Consider the following 25,301-nt stretch of genomic DNA (forward strand, 5'->3'; position numbering starts at 1 on the left):
TTTATACTACAGCAAGGAAATGATAGGGTAGTTGATAAGGCAATTAGTGACGTAAATGATTGAGTCTCCCTGGCAGAACTTGCGCTAGCTTTATTTCTCTCTAGAAGAGGGAACGAGTACTGCGTAAGATATCTTACGCTAGGGGAAAATCCTTTTTCCGCGAGATATTGAAGCCAAAAATTATCCTTAATTTTGTAATAATGCAAAACGCGTTGCGGCAGCATGCAGACATAGGCGAGGCAGCTCGCGCGCCTATTGGCTGCTCTGCGGCAACTGCAGCAGCCTATCGAGCGAGGCCTGGCGTGACGCCAGACCCAATTAGGGCACTTCGCGCCCGCTGCGTCACGTCCCGCCGAAATGGGCGTGGTCTAGGCCTATAAATACCGCTCGCAGGCAGCTATTATCTGGTTTTTCATCATCGAAGCAACCAGCGTGTGCATGCACGGCAAGATACGCAGTACTCGTTCCCTCTTCTAGAGAGAACCGAGGTTACGTTAGTAACCGAGTACGTTCTCTTACGAGAGGTCTCTCGTACTGCGTAAGATATCTTACGCTAGGGGACCCAATGCAAAACGCTGTGCATGCTGAGATCTGACACCAAAGACCCAAGGGCGAAAGCCCGGGGAGTCCGGGAAGAGGGAGGGGCGGAGCCGCACTCTTCCACATATGGCCGCGTCGCTTAGACGCGAATTTCATCATACAGACAGGGCGGGGTACGGCCTGAACTGATGGGGAAATGTGGGTCTTACACAGTTTGCCCAGGCACATCTCGTGCTGCTGCTTTTCACTGTCGATCATCGAGCTGTGCTCAGTAGACGCAGCATTCTGAGCTGATAGCATCAGGTCAGATAATACTGGTTAACTTAGACCGACAGCAGCTTGGCCTGCAGGGCGGGAACCTCTAGGTTGTAGAACCTTATAAATGTAGACGGGGAGGCCCAGCCTGCCGCCGTACAAATATCCTGCAAGGCAATCCCACTCGACCAGGCCCACGAAGAGGCCATGCCTCTCGTGGAGTGCGCTCTGACACCCAACGGGCACTGCATGCCCTTGGAGGCGTATGCCAGCGCTATAGCATCAACTATCCATCTGGATAGGCTCTGTTTCGACGCGGCTAGCCCCTTAGAACGCCCGCTAAACGAAACAAAGAGCTGCTCCGTCTGTCTGAAAACAGACGAGCGAGACACATAAGCTCGTAATGCCCTGACTGGGCAAAGGAGGCCCGCGTCTCTTTCCTCATCAGGGACCGGTAGGGCTGACAGGGAGATAACCTGCGCCCTAAACAGTGTGTTGAGGGATTTTGGAACATAACCGTGCTTAGGTTTGAGTATAACTTTCGAGTCATTAGGCCCAAACTCCATGCACGTCGCGCTCACAGAGAGCGTCTACGCGTAAGTCCCCTATGCGCTTCACTGAAGCGAGAGCCAGCAGAAACACAGTCTTGAAAGACAGATGTTTCAAATCAATTGACTGTAAAGGCTCGAATGGCGCACCTTTCATGGCTTCCAGAACCGTAGAAAGGTCCCATACGGGGACTGCGGGAGGTCTGGGAGGATTCAGTCTCTTAGCCCCTCTAAGGAAGCGGATGACTAAATCGTTCCTTCCTATTGACTGACCAAGCGTTGTTCCTGAGAACGCTGCTATAGCCGCCACATAAACTTTGAGCGTGGAGGGGGCCCTGCCCTTGTCCAACAGCTCTTGTAGGAAGGAAAGCACCTCCGTCACTCCACAGTCTGTGGGTGACACGCCACGGGCTGTGCACCAGCCCGAAAACACTGACCATTTCGAGGAGTAGAGCCGTCTCGTAGACGGAGCTCTAGCCTGCGTGATCGTGTTTAATACTCCTTTAGGGAGTCCAACATGTACCCGTTGATGGCCCAGACATGAAGGGACCATAATTCCGGGTGAGGATGCCAGATCGAGCCGTGGGCCTGTGAGAGGAGGTCTCTCCTCACTGGTACTGGCCACGGGGCAGTACTTGCTAACTGCATCATGACTGGGAACCAAGGTTGGTTTTCCCAGAACGGTGCTACCAGCAATACTGAGCATCCTTCTTCCCTGATCCGCTCTATCACCTGAGGCAGGAGAGAGACGGGGGGGAAAGCATAGAGCGGGCGGCGGGGCCACACATGGGCCAGCGCGTCCCTGCTCTTGGAGAAAAATTCCGGACAGTGAGCGTTTTCTTGAGACGCAAACAGGTCTACTTCCGCTCTGCCGAATTTCTTCCACAGCAGTTGGACTGTCTGTGGGTGTAGAGACCATTCGCCTGCCGGAACATTGTTCCTGGACAGTCTGTCTGGTCCTATATTCAGGAGCCCTGGCACGTTGGGGATATTTTGGGGATATTTAATTTAATTTAATTTTATCAATCCATAAATTCCTCTTGAAACAAACTTTGTTGTATTATTTTAATTTAATACTGTGAAGCTGCTTTGATACAATCTGTATTGTGAAAAGCGCTATACAAATAAACTTGACTTGACTTGACGTGCGCTGCTCTGAGCGAGCGCAGGTTGCACTGAGCCCATACCAGGAGGCGTTCTGCTAGCCTGTACAGGTTCCTGGACCTGAGGCCGCCCTGGCGATTTATGTAGGACACCACAGAGCTGTTGTCCGAATGGACCAGGACGTGGCGTCCTTTTATTTGGGGACAAAAACGCGTCAGCGCGTTGTTTACTGCCAGCATTTCGAGGCAGTTTATGTGCAGGAGCTTCTCCCGTTCCGACCACTGGCCGAAGAACGGTCTGCCCTCGAGCAGCGCTCCCCATCCCGAGGTGGACCGTGGACACCACTTTCACCCTCGAGGAAGGGTGAAAGTGAAACACTTTCACTTTCACCCTCGAGGAAGTCCCCAGGCTTACACCTGACTGGTACCAGTCGTTCGCTCTCCAAGGTTTCAGAGCTGTGACGCACTTCTGATTGACCCTGAGGCGAAGCAAACCGGATGCCCACGCTCGGCGTGGGACTCGCGCTTTCAGCCAAAACTGCAGCGGGCGCATGCGGAGCAGGCCCAGCTGGAGCACTGATGATGCTGAGGCCATGAGACCCAGCATCTTCTGAAATTTCTTGAGCGGGACAGACGCGCCGCAGCGGAACGAGTTCGCTGTGCGTTGAATGTCTACCGCGCGCTGTGGTGATAGTCGCGCTATCATGGACAGCGAGTCCAATTCTGTGCCCAGGAAAGATATCTTCTGACTGGGTGACAGAGAGCTCTTCGCCCAATTGACACTGAGACCCAAATTCTCGAGGTGATCGAGTAAAACGGTCGTGTGTTCTATGAGCACTGAGCAAGATTGCGCTAGAATCAGCCAATCGTCCAAATAGTTCAGTACTCGCATGCCTCTCATTCTGAGGGGTGCGAGTGCCGCATCCATGCACTTCGTAAACGTACGGGGTGCCAGGGACAAACCGAACGGCAGGACTGTGTACTGATATGCCTGGCCCTCGAAGGCGAATCTCAAATATCGCCTGTGACGTGACGCTATCTGTATTTGAAAATACGCGTCTTTCAGATCTATTGACACAAACCAATCTCCTTGGCGAATCTGCACGAGGATTTGTCTGGTCGTGAGCATCCTGAACTGTCGCTTCACAAGCACTCTGTTCAGTTGCCTCAGATCTAGTATGGGTCTGAGACCCCCGTCTTTTTTCGGTACCAGGAAGTATCTGCTGTATAGCCCTCCTTCGCTCTGAACTTGAGAGAGAGAGGCTCTATGGCCCCTTTGTTCAATAGTTTCGCCACTTCGGCTCGAAGTAAATGTGCTACTTCTGCTTTTACCGTGGTCTCGACGCACGCCGCATAGCGGCGAGGGCGTCGGCGAAACTGTAGCGAATAGCCTCTTTTTATAATGTCCAGCACCCACTTCGAAACCCCGGGCAGCTTTGCCCATGCATCTGCATGAATAGCTAGGGGTTGAATACGAAGCGCGCTCCGCTCGCTCAGCGATGGAGAAGCTTCGGCGTGCTGTAACACAAGCGTCGCGCTCGTGACATTTGAGGCATGGGGCGCGCTGACAACAGCGGGCAGATTGCCCGCGCTCGACTCCTCTGCGGTGGTCAACCGCGAGGGGGAGGGCTGGGCGGTTCCTGTAGGAACTGTCATGTCTATGTGTGGATGTGGGCGCGGGACAGCGGACACATTTATCACACCGAAAGCATCGTTCGCTTGAGTGAAGCGAATGCACGTTGGTTTCGTTTTTACAGAAACCGTGAGACATGCAAAACGTGGTGTTAGTGGGCACTGGGTAGTGGGCACATTCACCATGTTTGAAGCGCAATCGATCTGAGCCGATTCATGTGCGCGAGCCCTGTGTGACGGGCTGTGCTTGTGTGTAGAGATGGGCACTGGGCAGTGGGCATTCTTTCTACACATAAAACACCATCGGCCGTGGCACCAGAAAATTCACACTTATGGGATTTATCTGGGTAGCCGTAAAAGCGGCGTTTGTGTGCAGGCAAGCGTGCTGCGTCGCCGACTTGTTTACTGCAGAATACACTGGAACAGTCACATTTACTGGAACTGAACGAGCGAGAAGTTGCCATAGAAACAGAGAGCGTCAACATGCTGGCGTTTATTGCAGGCCTGCGTGCATTACAACAGGCTCGTTCACTGCAATATTGACATTTCCAGTCGCCTGAATTTCAGAGGGAATGGGAAATGTATAGGAAAATGGAGGTCGGTCCGTCCGCAGCGGGACCAGAAAACTCCCTTTTCTCCTTACGCCAGTGACGCACGGAACACCATAGAAACGGTGTTTGGGTGCAGGCGAGCGGGTTGTACAACGTGCTCGTTGGCTGCAAAATACACATCTGCAGTCGCCTTTTCAGGGAACTGACAGAGCGAGCATTGACGGCATAATTTTATCTGCCGGTAGACCCGGGATCGAACGCGGGTCTCTCGCGCGCAAAAACCTGAGAGTCTGCCACTGGGCCACAGGGGGAGACACATTGTAACTCAGTTAGCGCGAGTATTATCAGAGAGCGTCAATGTGCTGGCGTTTGTTTGCAGGCATGCGTGTATTACAACAGGCTTGCTCACTGCAATACTGACATTTCCAGTCGCCCGAACTTCAGAGGGAAATGAGAAATGTACGAGAAAGAGGAGGTCGGTCCGTCCGCGGCGGGACCAGAAACACTCTCTTTTCTCCTTTCGCCAGTGATGCACGGAAACCATAGAAACGGTGTTTGGGTGCAGGCGAACGGGTTGTACAATGCGCTCGTTGGCTGCAAAATGCACATCTGCAGTCGCTTTTCAGGGAACTGACAGAGCGAAGCATTGGCGGCATAATTTTAACTGCCGCTAGACCGGGATTCGAACACCGGTCTCTCGTGAGGAAAACCTATGATTCCGCCACTGAGCCACAGGGGGGAACACAAAGGCTTTCGGATGCACGAGCATAGAGCGTCAACATGTTTTCTTCGGCGTTTGCTTGCAGGCGCGCTTGTATTAAAACAAGCTCGTTTGCTGCAATATTGATATTTCCAGTCGCATGATCAGAGAACTGGGAAATGTATGAGAAATTGAAGGTCAGTCCATCCTAGGAGGGACTAAAAACACTCCTTTCTCCTTTCGCCGGTGAGTGACGCATGAATGGGGCGCAGAGGCAGGGTAGCTTTCTTATAACGTAAAGAAAACTAACCCCAACCGTCCGCTTCCAGCCTCCCTTGTGAGCGGCGCAGTTTGCGCGGCTTGAACAGAGGGAGAGAGAAAGCTAGCCCCGTGACCGCCCGCTCCTGACATCCCCTGTGAGCGGCGCGGTTTGCGCGGCTCGAACAGAGGGAGAACAGGTATCGTCCCCCAAGCAGGCAAGGCAAGCGGGCGAACCGGCAAGCTTTGCGGGTTGGGGGGGGGGGGGGGGGGCGGAGGAGCAGTCTCGGAGAAGGATGCCAGGTGAGTCCTCAGAGTCACCATAGGCAGTAACTAGCTCGCAGTGAGGGCAGTCGCCGTCAGCGAGCGCGAGAGCTGCGTGATCAGGAAAAGGGTCTTCAAAAAGACGCCCAGCTCTTTTAGTGCAATGAGAGTGTGTGTCGCGGCGGCGAGCACACACACATACATAAACACAGTAGCAGAGAAAGGATATAACGCCGGATAGCGCAGCAGGAAGGCAAGGAAGGCGGCGCGGCCAGCGACTTCAGTGACTCGTCCCGCTGAAGGTGCTCTCTTTCAGACGGCGCGGCTTCTTCTCCAGCTCCAGCGATGCGTGTGCTTCGCTTGAAGGATGAAAAATCAGATAATAGCTGCCTGCGAGCGGTATTTATAGGCCTAGACCACGCCCATTTCGGCGGGACGTGACGCAGCGGGCGCGAAGTGCCCTGATTGGGTCTGGCGTCACGCCAGGCCTCGCTCGATAGGCTGCTGCAGTTGCCGCAGAGCAGCCAATAGGCGCGCGAGCTGCCTCGCCTATGTCTGCATGCTGCCGCAACGCGTTTTGCATTATTACAAAATTAAGGATAATTTTTGGCTTCAATATCTCGCGGAAAAAGGATTTTCCCCTAGCGTAAGATATCTTACGCAGTACGAGAGACCTCTCGTAAGAGAACATGTGGGTTACTATGGCAAGCCGTTTTAACATTTAATCATTTTAACCGACTAGTCTCTATTTTCATGCTAGCCTACTAGTACTTATTCATTAGCTACTAGTGCTTATTCTTTAAGTACTAGTGCCTATTCTTTAGATACTAGTGCTTATTCTTTAGGTACTAGTACCTTTTTAAAGATATTTAGCATGATAAAAACTCTCAAATCTTAGGCTAGCAAAATCCTTCCCTCATTCTTGTTTACTCTGTTGTAGGTTATTTAAAAAAGAGCAAAACACTAACACATTTTTTAACTTATGAAACTGTCAGAACAGTTACTTGATGAGTTAATATCAGTGTGGTCACGGTCATATAATACGGTCATTTTGCCTCGACAACTCTTAAATAGTATGTGTTTAGACAGGATATAACTTACATTTTCTTGTATTGAGCATACATGATATTATAAGTCGTACGAATATTTGTATCTTCTTAAACAGCTGAGAGTTACTACTTTCTGTCGTCCTCGTCTGCAAACTTAACTCGACCAATCAAACACGCCACATGCGTTTCAGCAATTAAAGGGGCCGCAGTCATTTTGATCAAAACCATACACTCGTTAAAAATTAACTACATATTTTTTTTAGTTCAAATAAATTCTATTAAAAGTTTGCTGCGTCTGTATTGCGAATATGCTATTGCTAATTCAGACTCAATGTCAGGGTGAAAATGCTAGATGCCCCTTACCCTATTGATCGTAATTTGTGAAACTTGCGGGGAAATTATGTTATCATCATTATATGAAAAAAAATTATATGGAAACTCAATCAGGGACACACAATTATTTTTATTTTTTTTCAATTATAATTACATTTTAAATATTACAATTGAAGGAATACATTTATTATACATAATGCACTGCAATATCGTTGTATTGCCAGAAGATTGCAGTAAAGAAAAGAATACTCGTTATTTTAGTTTTTAGTTTTTTAAGGGGAACTTCTTTAGGAAATTATGCCTAGACCTCAACACACATTGTGTATTTATATACTGTAATATCCCAATTTACTATTTACTGCACTGCAATTACAAATGACAGAACATGATCAAGATAGAGGTATTCATTTCACAGTTGATACTCGATACAGAGCAAACTACTGCGTAAGTAAACCGAAATTACGGTGTACGTTTCTGTAATTATAGTGTACTTCCGTGTAGATATAAGGGAACAATATGTTAAGTTTTGGGTAATAAAGGGGTAACAAGCAGATATACAACCTTCAAAGAACTTCGTAAGTAAACCGAAATTACGGTGTACGTTTCTGTAATTATAGTGTACCTCCGTGTAGGTATAAGGGAACAATATGTTAAGTTTTGGGTAATAAAGGGGTACAACCAGATATACAAGCAAATTATTTATAATGTAATTATTTTAAAACTAACATGTACCTATTCTGTTAATATATTCCAGGAAAATTTTTTACGTCTGTAGTATATACCATTTTTTATCAAATTTCTGGCAAAATATGTTCTTGTGCAATGTAGTTACAGGGTAATTTTGACATATGTGGGTTGTAAATTAAACTTACTAAACTACTTAACGTTAAGCCCCAAAAAATTGTTTCTGCTATGATTTTAATTTAGAACGTACCATGTAGTACTTAGTACTTACCTTATCACATTGTATTGCAATGACACTTAAATGTCAGGGCAAATATACTGTGTAATTAAACGTTTTTTTTTTTTATTTTTTTTTTTTTATAAGAGTACCTTTCTCTGTAATTACTGTGCAAATAGTGTTGTTTCGTATTGTTACATAGTAAGTAGTGTTTGTTACCCGTTTCAACGGTGTATTTACAGGGTAAGTGTAACTCCTGCGGGCTGTAAATTAAAGTGGTGCTTGTTACCCCCTTGTTCTGTGTATAGTTACAGGGTAAGTGCAGTAAATATACAATAAAGGATCCCATTTAATTTCTGACTTTTAATTTATAGATGTTTTATATTTTATAGTGATAATGACTAGTGCAGCAGAAAATGTTTTTAAAAAAAGGCATAGTTGTTCTGGCAGCAACAAAAAACAAAAAAGCATGAATCACAAACCTGCTGTGGCACTATAGGAACAGTATATCTTTGTGCCATTGCAGATGGGACAGCAGACTTCATCTTTTCAATTTCCTTTAAAAAAAAATCACACTCATCTTTGAGCAAGGTGATCTCTGCTTTAAGAGTGATAATCTTAACTTTAATTTTCAGCCCGCAGGAGTTACACTTACCCTGTAACTACACAGAACAAGGGGGGTAACAAGTGCCACTTTAATTTACAGCCCGCAGGAGTTACACTTACCCTGTAACTACACAGTTGAAACGGGTAACAAACACTACTTACTATGTAACAATACGAAACAACACTATTTGCACAGTAATTACAGAGAAAGGTACTCTTATTAAAAAAATAAATTAAAAACAATAACTTTTAATTACACAGTATATTGCAAGTGTCATTGCAATACAATGTGATAAGGTAAGTACTAAGTACTACATGGTACGTTCTAAATTAAAATCATAGCAGAAACAAATTTTTTTGGCTTAACGTTAAGTAGTTTAGTAAGAAAAGCCAATAACTAGCATTGCCAATGTTTTTCGAAATCAGCTGTTTATAAAATTGTTTCAGTTTCAATTTTTATCATACTGTGCTTACATACAATGATATATATATATATATATATATATATATATAAGTTTAATTTACAACCCACATATGTCAAAATTATCCTGTAACTACATTGCACAAGAACATATTTTGCCAGAAATGTGATAAAAACTTTTATATACTACAGACGTACAATTTTTGCCTGGAATATATTAACAGAATAGGTACCTGTTAGTTTTAAAATAATTACATTATAAATAATTTGCTTGTATATCTGGTTGTACCCCTTTATTACCCAAAACTTAACATATTGTTCCCTTATACCTACACGGAGGTACACTATAATTACAGAAACGTACACCGTAATTTCGGTTTACTTACGCAGTAGTTTGCGGGTCGTAATATAAAGTGTTACCAAAAGCTCTTACATTTCAACTTTTGTTTTTGTTATTGTTGTTGTTGGCTAGACAAAGTCTAAATTATGCAATCACATAGCTTTATGGTTTAAGCAATAGGCCATCGTATGACTAACTTTATTGATATAATTTAATTCGTTTTTAGTCGGGGCACTATGCACAACTACATATTGTAATTAAATAAAATAATACATTTTAATGATGGCAGTTGGAATGTAGGCTATTGTGACGTAGCTATTTATACTACACAAAGCTCAACATATTCTCTGGTAGGATCTTTATTTTTGGTTCGTTGGTCACTTATTTCCACGACAACTGCATTAATTAGCCGCACTACATGTGACCATAGACAGTCCTTTCCTCCAGGACCACGGACAGCGACCGCTACAACTCGGATTCCGGGGGGAAACACTCGCCATTGGAAGGTACTCAAAATACGACAGAATTAATACAATGATATTTCATAAACTTTCGAGACAGGGAGGGTTTTTTTTTTGCATTTCTCCAGGTTATATAAAAAGATTTAGGCCATATTTAAAACAAGTTGATTATACACTCCTGGGGGGATGGCTAAACACTAAGCTATTAATTGTCTTAACCACAAATCATTGGTCAGGAAATTAGCACAAAATTAAGCTAATGCATTACTGAAAGAGCCATTGCTGTCTCAGAAAAAAAAACACACATCAACGACAGAATTAAGTTTTTTGGCTGAATATGGGAAGTTGTGTGAAGTGGTGATGCTCCAGAGAGAGGCGTTGTCTTCTGAAATCTGGTGAGAAATATAATAATAAATGCATCTCTACCACAGTGAAGCACGGAGGAAGAGACTGTGTCATTGTGTCATTGTGTGGGAGCCTTTTTTGCTGCTGGTATTGGTGAGCTGCTTTACTTAATGCTTTGAAGTACAGGAGAATATTGTAGAATGGCTTGCTTCCCACAAATGATAAGTTGTTATCTAAAGAGGAATGATCGGATGTTATTTTTCAACAAGACAATAACCCTGGCAAAATTGCAAAGACATCCAAGAAGTGGCTTGAGAACAAGTCCCTCAGGCCTGGTCAGAGTCCAGATTTGAACCCTATAGTGAATATTTGGTCTCAAATGAACTTGATGACATTTTCAACTACTCATGAACTGTTCAAAGCCATTAACATTGAATGGAACAACACAGACTCTTCCTGTAATAAGCTGTCATCAAGTTGGGGAAGGCTATTTCAATGCAAAGTTACTTTTATCTACATTATTTGTGCAATTCTTGCTAATTTCCTGACCAGTGATTTGTGATTAAAATGGTTAAGACCATTAAAAGACCACTTCATATTTTGCCATTTTTGGCTTGTACCTTTTTTTCTTTCTTTCCAGAAGAGTGTATATTACCTGATATAAAAAAGCACCAGGAAGCAAACAATAATAATACAATTATTATAAGAAAAAAAAAACAGTAGAAGCAGTAATTGTAGGCAGTTCACACACAGTCTTTCTGTTCATTTGGCTCCTCTTCCACATTCTCTGTTAAAAAAGGAAAAAAAGAAATAAAATGAATAAATATCATCATAATTTACAGACTAGACATGCACCAGCTGGTGACTACTTGAGCTGACAGCCAATGAAAATAAGTAAGATGGTGAACAAATTATTTATTTTAGATGAAGTTGGTTGCCGGAGGTGAACATTATAAGACGCATCTGATTGAAACCCCCTCAGACTCTTCCCTTACAGCTCCAACATTTCGTTCACAAGAGATGACATCATCATAATTCTTCAGCGTTTACTCTAAAGATGTACAGCAGATGTAAATATTTTTCATATCAAAACAAACCGTGAAAAACTAGACTGTAAAAATCACCTTCTCTCATGGTTGTGGCATCATCATAGGTCTCATTCGTGCTATCTGTGTCAAAATAGAGAGATAACATCACTGTCTCTAAACAAGCACTAAGTGATATCTGCTCTCCTATTTCATATTTATTTTGAAGTAATAATTTATGGAAAAATTCTCACAATTGAGTATATCAGTGATTGCATCATAGTCCTCTGGAGCCTCTTTATCCATTTCGTCTGCATCAATTAAAAATAAAGCATACCAATAAATCATACACTCAGAAAAGTCAGTTGAAACCAGGCACAATATACTGTGTTAAAATCAGTAAAGAAATTACAGAACATTTTGAAAATTACCAGTACCCTTTCTTCTTTTTTTCTTTTTTTTCTTACAGTGTAGAACCAGTATAACAACCAAAAAGTTGTTAAATGCTAAACTGCATTCAGAAACTGAGTTCAGAAACGCTGACACTCTCCTCACACTAACACCTGTGTGCGCTCTCACTGACTGCAGTACAAACACAGCGCTGTGGTTTTCACAGCTGAATTCAGTGGTTAACGGCAGGAAGCCTAACAGGATTAACATTTCTTAACTTTAACTGTCAAAAAGACCTGTAGAATCATTAAACGTCAAGATGGTCAAATAAAATAAAATGAACAAATACTTTCATCGCTTTGACTATTCACATCTACAGTATAAATAGTTTTGTCATTATTATTAATAATGGTGATCATTTTAGCAGCCTCACCCTTCTGAGTGATGAGACTGTGTCTGGGCCTGTAATGGATCTCCTCATAAACGGCCTCAGTCGTCGTCGTGTGTCTCCTCTTAGAGAGAGCTGTGAGTGTAGACAGACAAACCTGCTGTCAGTTCACAACACATGACTGATCACACACTGAATAACACACAATATGACAGTCTCTGGATCTCTCCTACCTCTCCTCATCACTCTGTTCTGCTGAATCAGTATAAGCAGTGGCACTAAGAGCAGTAAGAGCAAAACTCCCAGTACAACCACAAGCACAGAGAGAGACACTGGAGGAGTTTGTGAAGGAGTGACTGATGTTGAGCGCACTGTCTGATAAACTGGAGGAGAAGCTGATGTTGAGCGCACTGTCTGAGAAACTGGAGGAGAAGCTGATGTTGTTGTGGCAGGAGTAGTGGACACTGACAAATCTGACAAAACAGACAAAAACACATTGGAAAAAGCTAATACATATTATAAGCACTAAAATTATGTGAAAATTATGATGTTTTACAGTAACCTGCACAGGTGAGTCCAGCGTGCGCTTTGTGGGAGCAGTCAGTGTGGTTCTTCAGGGAGAGAGGACAGTCCCACAGGTGAATCTCATTCCCTCTGCACTCGACTCTGTTCAGCCACACAACACCTTCACCAGCACCAAAGACTGAATTCCCATCAGCCCTCAGTGCTGCTCCACAACCCAGCTGCCTGCAGACCACCTGAGCATCGCTGATGTCCCACAGATCAGCACAGACTGAACCCCACACAGCGTTATGATACACCTCCAGCCTCCCAGAGCACCGGCCCAAACTGCCACTCAGTCTGAGAGGAACATGATCTAAAATGTACGTATCATACCAGATAGATAATTCCCAAGTATACATCTGTTCGAAGATAAAGGAATTAGGCAAGCATATATTATTGCTCTCATTAACAGAACATAACCTACTCACTTGAACACTGTCTCTGGTGAGGAGATGCTGAACATGTCAGACGACTCTGAGGAGAATCATCACTCTGTTTCTCTGAGATTACAAAGTGAAACTCAACAATCCTCCAATTTAGATGAAAACTAAAATAACTTTAACAACGTATGATTATAGTTTACTGTAAAATAAACACTCTAAAATTAACAAAAATTCATCATGATTAAATCATTAAATTAAGACTTACCAAAGCAAGTGAAATTGGCCACCTCATTATCATAACAGCTGTTCTGGCCCCAGGGTAAAGATGGACACTGCCACAATGTTTTGTCATGTTTTCGACATTTAAGATGATCTAACCAATTAGGAGCAGATCTCAGACCCACTGAATAACTGGGTTCACTGCCAGAACTTCCACAGTTCAGCTCTTGACAGATCAGACTCGCTGTGTCTCTGTCCATCTGGTTTACACACACATTTCCCCAGGATCCATTGTAGAAAACCTCCACATTCCCTTCACAGCCCTCAGTTAACCTGATCTCTTTAAACTCTAGATAGAAGATGTTAAATTCAATTCAGTTATTTTTATTTTTGTAAATTAACTAAATAACTATTTAATTACAAATACTATTTTCTTGTTGTATATTGAAAATAGCAGCTGCTGGTCAATTTCTTGCAACGATTCCTAAATTGTTTGAGACTTTACCTGAGCACACGACTCCTACATCCTCCTTGTGTTGACAGTCATGTTTCCCCCAGCCTGGAGAAGAGCAGTTCCACAGGGACGTCTCATTCCCCTCACACTCCACCTCATCCAGCCATATGGGTCCAGAACCAGGACCAAACCAAGCTGGTACCTGCTGGTTACTGAGGGCCACTCCACACTGCAGCTGTCTGCACACCACATGGGCATCTTTAATATCCCAGGAATCATCACACACTGTCCCCCATGAGCCGCTGTGAAAAACCTCCAGCCTCCCTGCACAGTCTCCCCCAGAACCCACCAGCCTGATGGACCCGCGACCTGATATTCAGAGAGAGAAAAACACATTATTGATCACTAACAACTGAAGAATCTGCCCAGATGTTGTTGTTCTCACCAAGGCAGGTGATTGACAGCTGTTGTGTGGAGCTGCAGTTGAGAGTTTGTGGAGAGCTGCAGTTCCCCAGATGAGCTTCACTCCCAGAGCACTGGAAGCCCGTCACACACTCATGACTGTGTTCAGGACTGGATGAAGAGGAGCCGGAGAAGTTCAGCACAGAGCCACAGCCCAGCTGTCTGCAGACCACAGAGGATTCAGTGAGACTCCAGGAGTCCAGCAGAACTCTCCTCCAGACCTGATGGATGGAAACTTCCAGCTCCCCCTCACACTGTCTCTCTCCAGACAACCGCACCAGACCGTCATGAACAGCCAGAGAGGAACCTGATGGAAATATCTGCCATTTTAATCAAGATATTGCAAGGTATTTTATGCATTTATTTTTTATTTTTCCAATAAAATCCTCTCACCAGAGCAGACGACTCCAACATCTCGTCTATGAGAACATTCAGCTCGACTCCATGAAGAGATGGAACATTCTGAGAGTTTTATTTCATTCCCATCACAATCAAACACATCAGCCCAGATTTCACCACTTCCCTCTCCAAACCAGTCTGATCCCACAACAGACACAGCAATCCCACAATTCAGCTGTCTACAGAGGACACTGGCAGCTCTCATATCCCAGCATGCATCACACACTGAGCCCCATTTATTGAAGTACTGAAGTTCAACTCGACCAGAACAAGAGTCTGAGCTGTTTACCAGTCTGAGATCAGTGTAACCTGCACAAAATGTATTGAAACAAAACAAAAGTTCAAGGACACTTACTGCTCTTTAGAAAAGAGATTTAATCTCTTCATGTTTGCAATACATGTAAAGAGAGGTCAAATATGACTTAACCAGAGCATATTACTCCTACAGCATTGTCATGGGAACAGTGTGTATTTGAATAGTTGGACGTAGGACAGAACACAAAGTGTGATTCATCTCCTCTGCACTGAATCTCTTGTGTCCACATCTGAGCGTCTCCTTTGCCAAAAGCATCTTCTCCCAGCACCTGTACAGGAGCCCCACAGTCCAGCTCTCTACACACAACCTCTGCATCCTGCTGGTCAAAGGCAGCGTCACACACTGAAACCCACTTCTTAATTTGAAGTATCTCTAATCTCCCAGCGCACAGATGAGATCCATTAATGAGTCTGGGGAGGCGACCTGTGTGTTTAAATTATATAAATAAACAACATTATAACTTTTTCAAAATTAAGATAAGGAAATTAATTCTGTTCAGTTTCTTTTGGTAACAAAACATTTACAGTAGGAAGATTGGACAGTCTTACCTGAGCAAATGACTCCAGCATCTTCATCATGACCACAGTTATTTACACCCCATTGTTTTGATTTACAGTTCTTCAATGTTGACTCTGATCCAGTACATTTCACTTCATCCATCCATACTGGACCTGATCCTTTTCCAAAGTGAGCATCACCAACTGCACGTAATGCTTTACCACAGTTCATCTCTCTACACACCACTCCAGCAGATTTTATATCCCAGCCATCATCACACACTGTTCCACACTGACCTCTATGAAGAACCTCCACTCTACCAGCACAGGGACGGTTACTACCAGCCAACCTCACGTTGCCTGTACACAAGAGTCGTTTATCTATGAAAGTCCTTTTTTTATTTTTTATTATGCTGCTTTTTTGCAGTTCACTTAAATAGTCCTGTGGTGTGAAAATCGTTTTGCATTTTACTCAATATGAAGTCATAAAAACTGCATGTATAATACTAAAACACATCAAACCACAAGGCCATTTAATGCAATTACAAAAAAAGAATAAATAATCAGTGAAAATCTCATTTATATCTTCCATGAGCAAATTCTTTAAAATAAAATAAATCAATATCAGTAAGCGAATATAAACAATAATCTATATAAATGAAACTAAGAGAAATTAAACATTACAAAACTTATTGATAGGACACAGGGAGATCCTTGTGTTAAACATTAAACTACTTTCATTTAATATGTTGAAAAGAACTATTTGGCCCTTTAATAGGATAAAATACCTGCACTGGTGAGTGTGACGACTGTGGACATCAGAAAGATTGTCAGACAGCTCTTCATCTTCCTCTTCCTCTTCCTCGGCACTTCAGAACAAACTTTTCATCAGCTCTCTTTACAATTCTGGAGAAAAAGAGACTCTTGTCTGCTCTGGTGAGAAAGATAAAGGTAGAGAGAGGGGAGGGGCTTCTGACGACCACCAATCACATTCAGAGTTAAACTTCAAAAGAATAGATACAACGACAAATCAGCCAATATATCTCCATATATATCAAGAGAACGCTTCTGTTGATGAACGGGACTCCTCCTCCACCTTACAGACACTTTACTGAGGAGACACACACATGATAAAGTGCTGACAAAGTCACCCAGCTGTCATGAGAGTGAATGTGGGAAACACTTCAGTGTACATACAGCGCCAGAGTCTGACACCTGCAGAGAAGAGATACAAGCACTGATAACTAACTGCTGACCACAAACACTGAGAAGACAGAGAGACATACAGTATCAAAGCACTATTCTAGAATAAGGGTATACAATATTTCGTTGAATTTTATTGAAGTTTTGCATTTTGTGTGCAAAAAACATTGAAACAAAATGTGTTACAACATTCCACAATTTCACAATAATAATAATAGCATAATATCCATGCACAAAGTCCACCTGATTTTAATTGCTAAACAGAAAACATTAAAATAAATTAAAAACAATAAAATTGGACAAAAATATACAACAAATGTATGCATGCTGGGTATGACTGATTGTCAAAAAACCCTCTGCGGGACATAAAGTGAACAACATGCTCTTCTGCTCAGTTCAAAGAGTCATTACACTCTTTTGAGGGAGAGATTCTTGATCACAGCTGCTTTTTGTAAACTTATTTCCCAAAGTACATTCCAACGTTCTTTAGCAAAATAATATTTCCACAATCAGTGGGTCTACATTCAATAGGAATATTATATTTGTATAAGTTGCTGTGAAATGTTAAAGACTGGAGCAGTGGAAGTTAAATGGTGAAGCATCTGAAATCATAACAATTATATACAAATGGATTGAATGTTGGGATTTTTTTTTTTGTGTGTTTTTTGTTTTTGTTCTCTCAAATTGCCATGTCTATATCATATAAATGTTTCAGTGCAATGGGATCACAAAAACGTGTCTTGTAAAAAACTTTAAGTTTAAACTAAGCATTTTATCCTGACAAACACTGATTACATGTAATTGATTTAGTACATTTAAATACAAAATATTACATGTGGTTACATATGGTGGATAGCAGTTAAAACATATATCCAGCGCCAGGTGCAACGCAAGTGTGTTTTGCTAGTTTCAGCCTGACACAGTTATCATTTTCATGTCCTGCACCACGTTGTTTAAATAGCAAATGCATTTGTGCCCATTTGTGCGCCCATGGGCGTAAAAACGAGGTGTGTTCAGGTGCATTGCTATTTTGAGGCAACTGAAATAGACTGCGTCATTGACCGACAAAAACCTAGTCTAAAGTCAATGGCGCAATATATTTTTTGTTATTTAAAGAGTGCGTTAGTAATGTGCGCCTATAGGCGGGTCCACAATGCACGTCCACTCTGCTTATTACACACAAAGGGATGCGGAGCAGCACACAAACATGGCAAATATAAAAAATAAAAGGATTATAATGTAAAAGATTAATATTGTGTACATAAAGATATAGTGGAATCCCGCTTGTCCCGTAGATGGTCTGCTCGTTGCGTATAACCTTGCTAAATTCTGTCATATAAATAGCAATCCGCCACGGCACAAGCACAATTGACTTTTAAAGGGAATGGGAGATGAGACTCTGGTTGGTTTATTTCACGTTATGCCCAAAACACACCCATTACTCATTAAAAGAATAGTGACAACCGTTTTAGGCCGCGCGCACCGACCATTTTTCCCATCGTTAAACTAGCAAAAGTGGATTCAGACACGCCTTAAGTGAACTTGCGCCTTGTGCTTTAGACCATGCGCTTAGATTGTTAAAATAGGGTGTTGTATTCTCATTCAAGGTTTCCAAGGTTACGGGGGGTTCTGTGTGCGCATGCGTTGTGAGAGTGAGTGAGACACGGAGTAAAGAGAAAAAAAGGTTATCGTTCTGAGCTCTGGTGTGAGACTGAACTTCTTGCTGAATAACTAAAACACTTCAACATAACATTGGCGACGAGGATGGCTGAGTTTAGCTTACCACCGCCGGCACCTTTTCTTCCCGTTCCTGGTGAACCGCCTATTCCGTGGGCGAGTTGGATTGATGGTTTCACGGTATATCTCGAGGCTATGGACTATACTGAAATTTCGGATCGGAGGAAAATTGCCCTGCTTCGTCACTGTCTCGGGGCCGAGGGACAGAGAATATATCGCGCTCTTGGGGAAGCGGAGACTTACGAGGAAGCGGTCGCTCAGCTCGCTCTCCACTTCACGGGCCAGCAACGAGTCATACTACGCCGATACAAGCTACGCAAACGGCTTCAGCGATCGGGTGAGTCCGTGCAGGACTACGTAACTAATCTGCGAGACCTGGCGCGCTCGTGCAATTATGGGACACTTCAAGATGAGATCGTTCGTGATCAGTTTATTGAAGGGATACTGTGTGAAAAGACACGGGAAAAACTGTTGTTAGAATCTGACGAACTAACACTAAATCAAGCAGTTGTAATCGCACTGCAAGTGGAGGCAGCTCTCGAATGCTCTACACTGCTCGCTGATTCGCGCCCCCCCGCGGACATCCCTATGCAACAACTCCGACCTGCCAGTTACCAAGGCCACACTCCCTTACCCATAGGAAAAAGTGAGAGTAAAGATGCGGGTTTTCCTGTGCATTTTACACAGCTGCAGAGAAACCGGCGCAGTTCAAGTTTTTGTGGCAACTGCGGGTCTAGTTCGCACAATTCAAGAGCCCAAAATTGCCCTGCACGTGGACAGACATGTAGGAATTGCTTAAAAAAAAATCACTTTGCTAAGGTATGCCGGTCGGCTCCTGCTAATCAAGCATCACAGAGGACACTCTCACCTGTCTGTAATGACTACACCGAAATTAGACATGTATCAGCTGGCCAGGCAGCTTTTAGGACATGTACTGTGCTGCTGGATGATGTGAGTCTCCCACTCCTCCTGGATACGGGTGCAGCTGCATCGTTGCTCAATGCCAATACGTACCACAAGTTCTTCTCCCATCTGCCATTACAGCAGCCCTGCACATCTCTCTGTGGCTACAACAGTTCCAGGATTACTATGCTTGGTGTTCTCCGTGTCTCAGTACGCTATGGCTCCAAACACCTGCCATCGTTCCCATTCTACATTTCTGAACAGGGAGCCAACCTCCTGGGGCTTGATCTTTTTACAAGCTTGGGGTTCACACTGCGAGACGATAAGGGCACTGATATCCACCATGTCACCTCCACCTGGCAACAGAGATGGCCAGCGCTGTTTGACGGACTGGGTTGCCTTACAGCTTTCACCCACAAGCCTCTGGTGGACCTTGGAGTATCGCCAGTCATACAGCCCCTGCGCAGGATTCCTCTAGCTCTGCGGGAGGAAGTCACTGCTGAGCTTCAAATGATGCTGGACATGGGGGTGATTGAGCCAGTTAATGCGGCCCCCTGGATTTCTAACCTGGTCATTGCAAGGAAAAAAACTGGTGGAATACGAGTCTGTGTTGACCTGCGCGCTGTAAATAAGGCTGTTATCCCCGACAAGTACCCATTACCTACAGCTGAGGAGCTGACCACTCACTTCTATGGTTCGACGGTCTTTACGAAGCTGGATTTGCGCCAGGGTTACTTGCAGGTGCCACTCCACCCTTCCAGCAGAGACCTCACAGCTTTTGTCACACACACTGGGGTATTTCGTTATACTCGTATGCCGTTTGGCCTAAGCTCCGCCCCCAGCTGCTTTCAAAAGGTGATGGCCACCATCTTTGCTGGTATTCCTGGAGTTGCAGTTTTCCTGGATGACATAGTTGTTCATGCATCAGATGTCCAGACCCATAACAACCGTCTCAGTAGGGTGGTCAGTGCTCTCATGGCACATAACCTTACGTTGAACGGAGAGAAATGCACGTTTGCAGCCTCAGCCATAGATTTTGTAGGGTTCCGTCTCACATCTAGGGGTATCGCCCCTCTTCAGTCAAATATCGAGGCGATTAACAAAATCCCAGAGCCCACCTCTGCCTCCCAGGTAGCCTCATTTTTGGGCATGACGGCCTACTACCTTCGTTTCCTGCCTCAGTACTCGCGAACCACAGCACCACTTCGCCAGTTACTAAAAAAAGAGGAGCCATGGGACTGGACTGCAGCATGCTCCGAGGCCGTACAGACACTGAAGTCCCAGCTTACCACACCACCTGTCCTGGCCCACTTTGACCCTGACAGTCAGACTATCGTCACCTGTGATGCATCTACACAAGCCTTGGGAGCGGTGCTGTCACAAGAGCAGGATGGAGTGGAAAGACCAGTAGCATTCGCCTCCAGAGCTTTGACCCCCACAGAACAGCGCTATTCTGTCGGTGAACGTGAAGCACTCGCGTGTATCTGGGCAACTGAAAGATGGCACCTTTTCCTCTATGGTCGTCGTTTCATCCTCCGCACCGACCATCAGGCTCTGATCACACTCTTGTCAGCCTCCGGCTCAGGTCATAAACCATTACGTCTGCACAGATGGGGTGAGCGCCTAAGGCAGTATGATTACCAACTCAAATTCACACCAGGGAGGGACAACGTGGTCGCTGATCTTCTATCTCGATCCATTGATGCGCCCACACCAACAGCCTCGCCAGGCAGTGATGACATGGAGCCAGAACTCATCCAGATGCTCCATGCACCTCTGAAAGCGTCCGTCTCCCTGGAGGAGCTGCAAAGGGAGTCCAAGTGTGACCCCACACTGACAACACTCCGCACATATATATGCTCTGGGTGGCCAGCACGGATGCCTGAGGAGTTAAAACCTTTTGCTAAAGTACGTAATGAACTGTCCTGCTGGGGTGATGTTTGCGTCTCCAGGGGCCTCTGTACAGTGGTGCCGGGCAGTCTGCGTGCACGTGTCCTATCAATGGCGCATGAGGGCCACTTGGGCATCGTTAAGCTCAAGCAAAGATGCCGGGATCTGGTCTGGTGGCCAGGCATTGACCACGACATCGAAGGGCTGGTCAGGGACTGTGAACCTTGTCTCCTCAGTGGGAAGACTGGACTACCAGCTCCAACCCCTCTTCAACCTGTTCCATGGCCATCTCGCCCATGGGATCACCTTCAACTGGACATTTGTGGGGAAATTCATGACCATAGAGTTCCTCATCATCAACGCTTTCTGGTGGTCGTGTATGATCTCCATTCTAAATGGCCTGAGGTAATACCAGCCGGAACGGTCACATCACAGACCATCACACAGATACTGGATAGCCTGTTTGCTCGCTGGGGCATGCCCTGTGCCATCACTACTGACAATGGGCCGCAGTTTACCTCTGTAGACTTCTCCACTTTCCTTTGCAATAAGGGAATTAAGCATATCCGGGCTGCACTCTACCACCCCCAAGCGAACGGCGGGGTCGAAAGGTTCAATCAGAGCCTTAAGAATGGCATTCGTGCACATCTTGTCCAGGGGTACACATTCCAAACAGCACTCAACCTAACTTTGATGCATTACAGAGCTAGCCAGCACACCACCACCCAGGCCTCTCCGGCTTTGCTCATGCTCGGCCGGGAGATGGAGTTGCCATTGGACAGACTCCGAGCACGAGACTTGTCAGCAGCAGCGAATGGCACCTGGGTAGCAGCCAAAGCAGCGGTAACTTCAAACCAGAGGCGAATGAAGGACAGCTTCGACAAGAGGCACAAGGTCAAGGAGAATAAGATAACGGTGATGGACTGGGTTCGGGTCCGCAGACCCCACCGTAGCAGCAAAATGGCATCGTTTTGGTCTAAACCCCTCCAGGTGGATCGTCAGTTACAGTCTGCCACTTTCTTGTTGAGCGATGGCTCGCGCTGGCATGCTAGCAGACTGCGGAAAGTGCCGGCCCCTTTCAACTCAACCAGGTGCCTACGGGCGAGGGAGCCTAGTGGGAGAGCGCCACAGTACATGCCCATTCCGGTCCCTCCACTGGAGCCAGTACAGCCACGGCCAGGCCCGGAGTTTCAAGGTTCCCCTGTCAGGGAGGCCCCGCAACCATCTCTTCCAGCATTGGGGCCTCAACACCTTCAGCCACGGCTTGACGTTTATCAGGGTGGCCAAGATGTGCCACAGTCGACGGCATTGGAGAGTCGACCGGTTCGGGCAAGGGTTCGTCCTGCATATCTGAAGGACTTTATCACAGACTATCACGTATAGGTGTTTAGCCATTTCTCCTCAACTATAGTTTAAGTTGAAACACAGTTTTTGTAGTTCTTTATGGGGAGGGGGAAATGTTGTATTCTCATTCAAGGTTTCCAAGGTTACGGGGGGTTCTGTGTGCGCATGCGTTGTGAGAGTGAGTGAGACACGGAGTAAAGAGAAAAAAAGGTTATCGTTCTGAGCTCTGGTGTGAGACTGAACTTCTTGCTGAATAACTAAAACACTTCAACATAACATAGGGCCCTTAAACTTTGCAGAAAACTTAAAAGCTTTGAAAGGATTTGAGGCAGTGGGTGTGGTTTCAGTTATAAAGTCCCTCCCTGTTTTCCTGGCTCCTCCCCCACATCGTCATAGTCTGTTATTATAAAACAAAAGCAAATTAATTGATCAATATATGCTTTAAAAAGTATTAAATGAACACATCAATATTGCCAATCAAGTTAAATGAGCTATTATAATCACAGATATCGATATTATAAACCGATTATAAAAATTAAATGTAAATTCAGTGTAAGGTAAAAAGGTGTCAGTAACCTACCAAACATGTCACTCATATATTCCCTGAAATTCTTCACATCGTCATACGCCTCCTGAACACCCTCTGATATAAATGTGTCCATTATTAATTACATTTGTAATTTAATAATAAACATACGATTATTTGCCACAATAATTTGAAGACAAACAAACAAACCACATTTTTTTTTAATTTTAGAGAGTAATTTGAACCCCACACCTGCTTTATCATTGGAGAATTGTCGTACAATGATGACATCATCATAGTTTTCTGGCAAGTCAAAATGGACAAATAGACCAAATTAAATTAAATCCACCCATTAAATGTGCAACATTTTGGATTTTGAAACAGTGCATATGTATAATTAAAATGCATATAAATCTATATTGTTAAAACCTGTAGAAATGATAATAAGAAATAAACCTGTATCACGAGATCTCAGTCCAACAGTGATTATATCATCATAATTCTCAGGTGTGATTTGCTGCTCTTCTAAATGAGTTAACAGCAAGGAGGAAATAAACAAAAACTGCTTTAACTATTCAGAGGTCCAATAGTTATTTTAATTTAGTGAAATGAGTTAAAGTCACTGACCTTTATTTGGCCCTTCAGTGGTGGTGATGTCATTATAGTAGTCAGGTGCAGCTCCTACTGCAGAATTTGCTTAAAAAAAAAAAAAAAAAAAAAGGTTTAATAAATCCTTATCTGAATTATTACGTGCTGGATGGTTTACATAATTTCAACCTAGTTAAGATAACCTGCTAAGTGAGTGTTTTTGTTTGAGTCCTCTAACCTGAAAGAAGCTCATCAGCATCTTCATACCCAGAATGCTGTTCTTCAGAAAGGACACTTCCTATTATGGAGAAGTAGATTCATCAGACACGTTCACAATCGTAAATCACCCAATATCCCCACTTCCATCGAATCACAACTGTACACTGTATCAGTCTTAATTTTGACAGCAAATTTTGATTAAATTTTTATTTTAGTCATCTGAATTTTTTTAGTTTTAGTCGAGTAAATATTAAAAGATTTTAGTTTACTAAATCTACAGTAGATTTAATCAACTAAAATCTAATGGGTTTGGTAAAATTGTAATGCATCAATTAAGCATCTCTTAAATGTCCACACTCATTATAATACTCCTGGAGAAAACATTAATCTGTTAAAATAAATGATATTAAGGTTTGAACATGCAATGCAGACACAGATTTAACTGCTGTGACATATAACATGTCTTTATTTGTCTTAAAATTAAATAAAACCACTTCTCATAAAGAAACAAGAACATGGTCTTCTTTTTAATTAATGATGCATTCTTTATAACAACTTGCATACAACATACATTCTTTCAAGCAGACATATTTATTTGTATAAAATAAATATAGATTAATCATTATTAATGCTAAAGTTATTCAGTCAAGAGCACTGAGTGATTTTCTCTTTTTCTTTTGTTGTTTGATTAACATTAATGATGGACAGCAGCAGCAGGTTATTAGGCTGCTGTCACTTTAAGGCTGAATGCATGAATCCAATACACTGATATACAGCCGGTATTCTTTTCAAACTTTTTACGTTCACTTAAGACATACCCGACAGTGTGTACGTGAATACTCAAAACGGACATTTTAACATAATTTTGTGTGTATTTGACCGCTCAAGCGCAAAAAGGCGCGAAAGAAAGCACAATTCTCAATACTCGTGCGCTGTGTCTGAGAGGCACTTTCGGTGTACGCATAGAAAACCGGACTGAACTGAGCTCACTTTCGCATTGTCACCACTGATCTATTCACTGCTTGCTGTGAGTTTAGAATGCAATGAGAAATCCAGTCATTTATATAGATCAGTGGTCATCACGCTCTTTTAGATTTATCCATATGTCTGGCCTGCTCTTTCTCTAAAAAGTTCAAATATTTGAACGTTTTATGAGATGTTTAAGTGTATGCCGTTTCCAACTTATGTCCCGCCGGATCAGCACGTTACAATTCAAATGTGCGCATCTACCACACGACATCAGTTCTGACTGGATCTCTTCCCATATTGTCCCTCTGTAACATTTTTGTCTAATATTTATTCATTGACGAAAATGTCAATAGATTTTCGTAATAGTTTTTGTTATTCAGAACTGAATTTTATTTAATAATGCAGAGTTAACACTGACTGTTATATATCTGTCACCTCACTTCCTTTAAATATGTCACCACACTTCCTCTTTGAGCACATGGACTTGGTGGAAGCCATTTGAATGGTGGTTGAGGCCT

The 25,301-nt window shown here is 43.7% G+C and overlaps 1 protein-coding gene across 1 annotated transcript in view; it reads right to left on the reverse strand.

Moving 5' to 3' along the window:
• LOC309496471 (uncharacterized protein) overlaps positions 1–25,301 on the reverse strand; it is a 197,505-nt gene that overhangs the window by 101,320 nt on the left and 70,884 nt on the right. The window contains exons 28-44 of the mRNA XM_082166460.1: positions 23,834–23,893; positions 21,857–22,012; positions 21,575–21,761; positions 21,391–21,449; positions 20,537–20,621; positions 15,456–15,764; positions 15,019–15,330; positions 14,586–14,900; positions 14,176–14,499; positions 13,782–14,099; positions 13,323–13,625; positions 13,103–13,174; positions 12,673–12,903; positions 12,344–12,583; positions 12,156–12,245; positions 11,587–11,643; positions 11,432–11,476 (exon numbers count right to left, since the gene is read on the reverse strand). Of these exons, the coding sequence (XP_082022586.1) occupies positions 11,432–11,476; positions 11,587–11,643; positions 12,156–12,245; positions 12,344–12,583; positions 12,673–12,903; positions 13,103–13,174; positions 13,323–13,625; positions 13,782–14,099; positions 14,176–14,499; positions 14,586–14,900; positions 15,019–15,330; positions 15,456–15,764; positions 20,537–20,621; positions 21,391–21,449; positions 21,575–21,761; positions 21,857–22,012; positions 23,834–23,893 (3,163 nt within the window). The remainder of the gene's footprint in view (positions 1–11,431; positions 11,477–11,586; positions 11,644–12,155; positions 12,246–12,343; positions 12,584–12,672; positions 12,904–13,102; positions 13,175–13,322; positions 13,626–13,781; positions 14,100–14,175; positions 14,500–14,585; positions 14,901–15,018; positions 15,331–15,455; positions 15,765–20,536; positions 20,622–21,390; positions 21,450–21,574; positions 21,762–21,856; positions 22,013–23,833; positions 23,894–25,301) is intronic.

The sequence above is a fragment of the Leuciscus leuciscus genome, assembly GCF_965113295.1.
Source record: "Leuciscus leuciscus genome assembly, chromosome: 4".
NCBI lineage: Eukaryota > Metazoa > Chordata > Actinopteri > Cypriniformes > Leuciscidae > Leuciscus > Leuciscus leuciscus.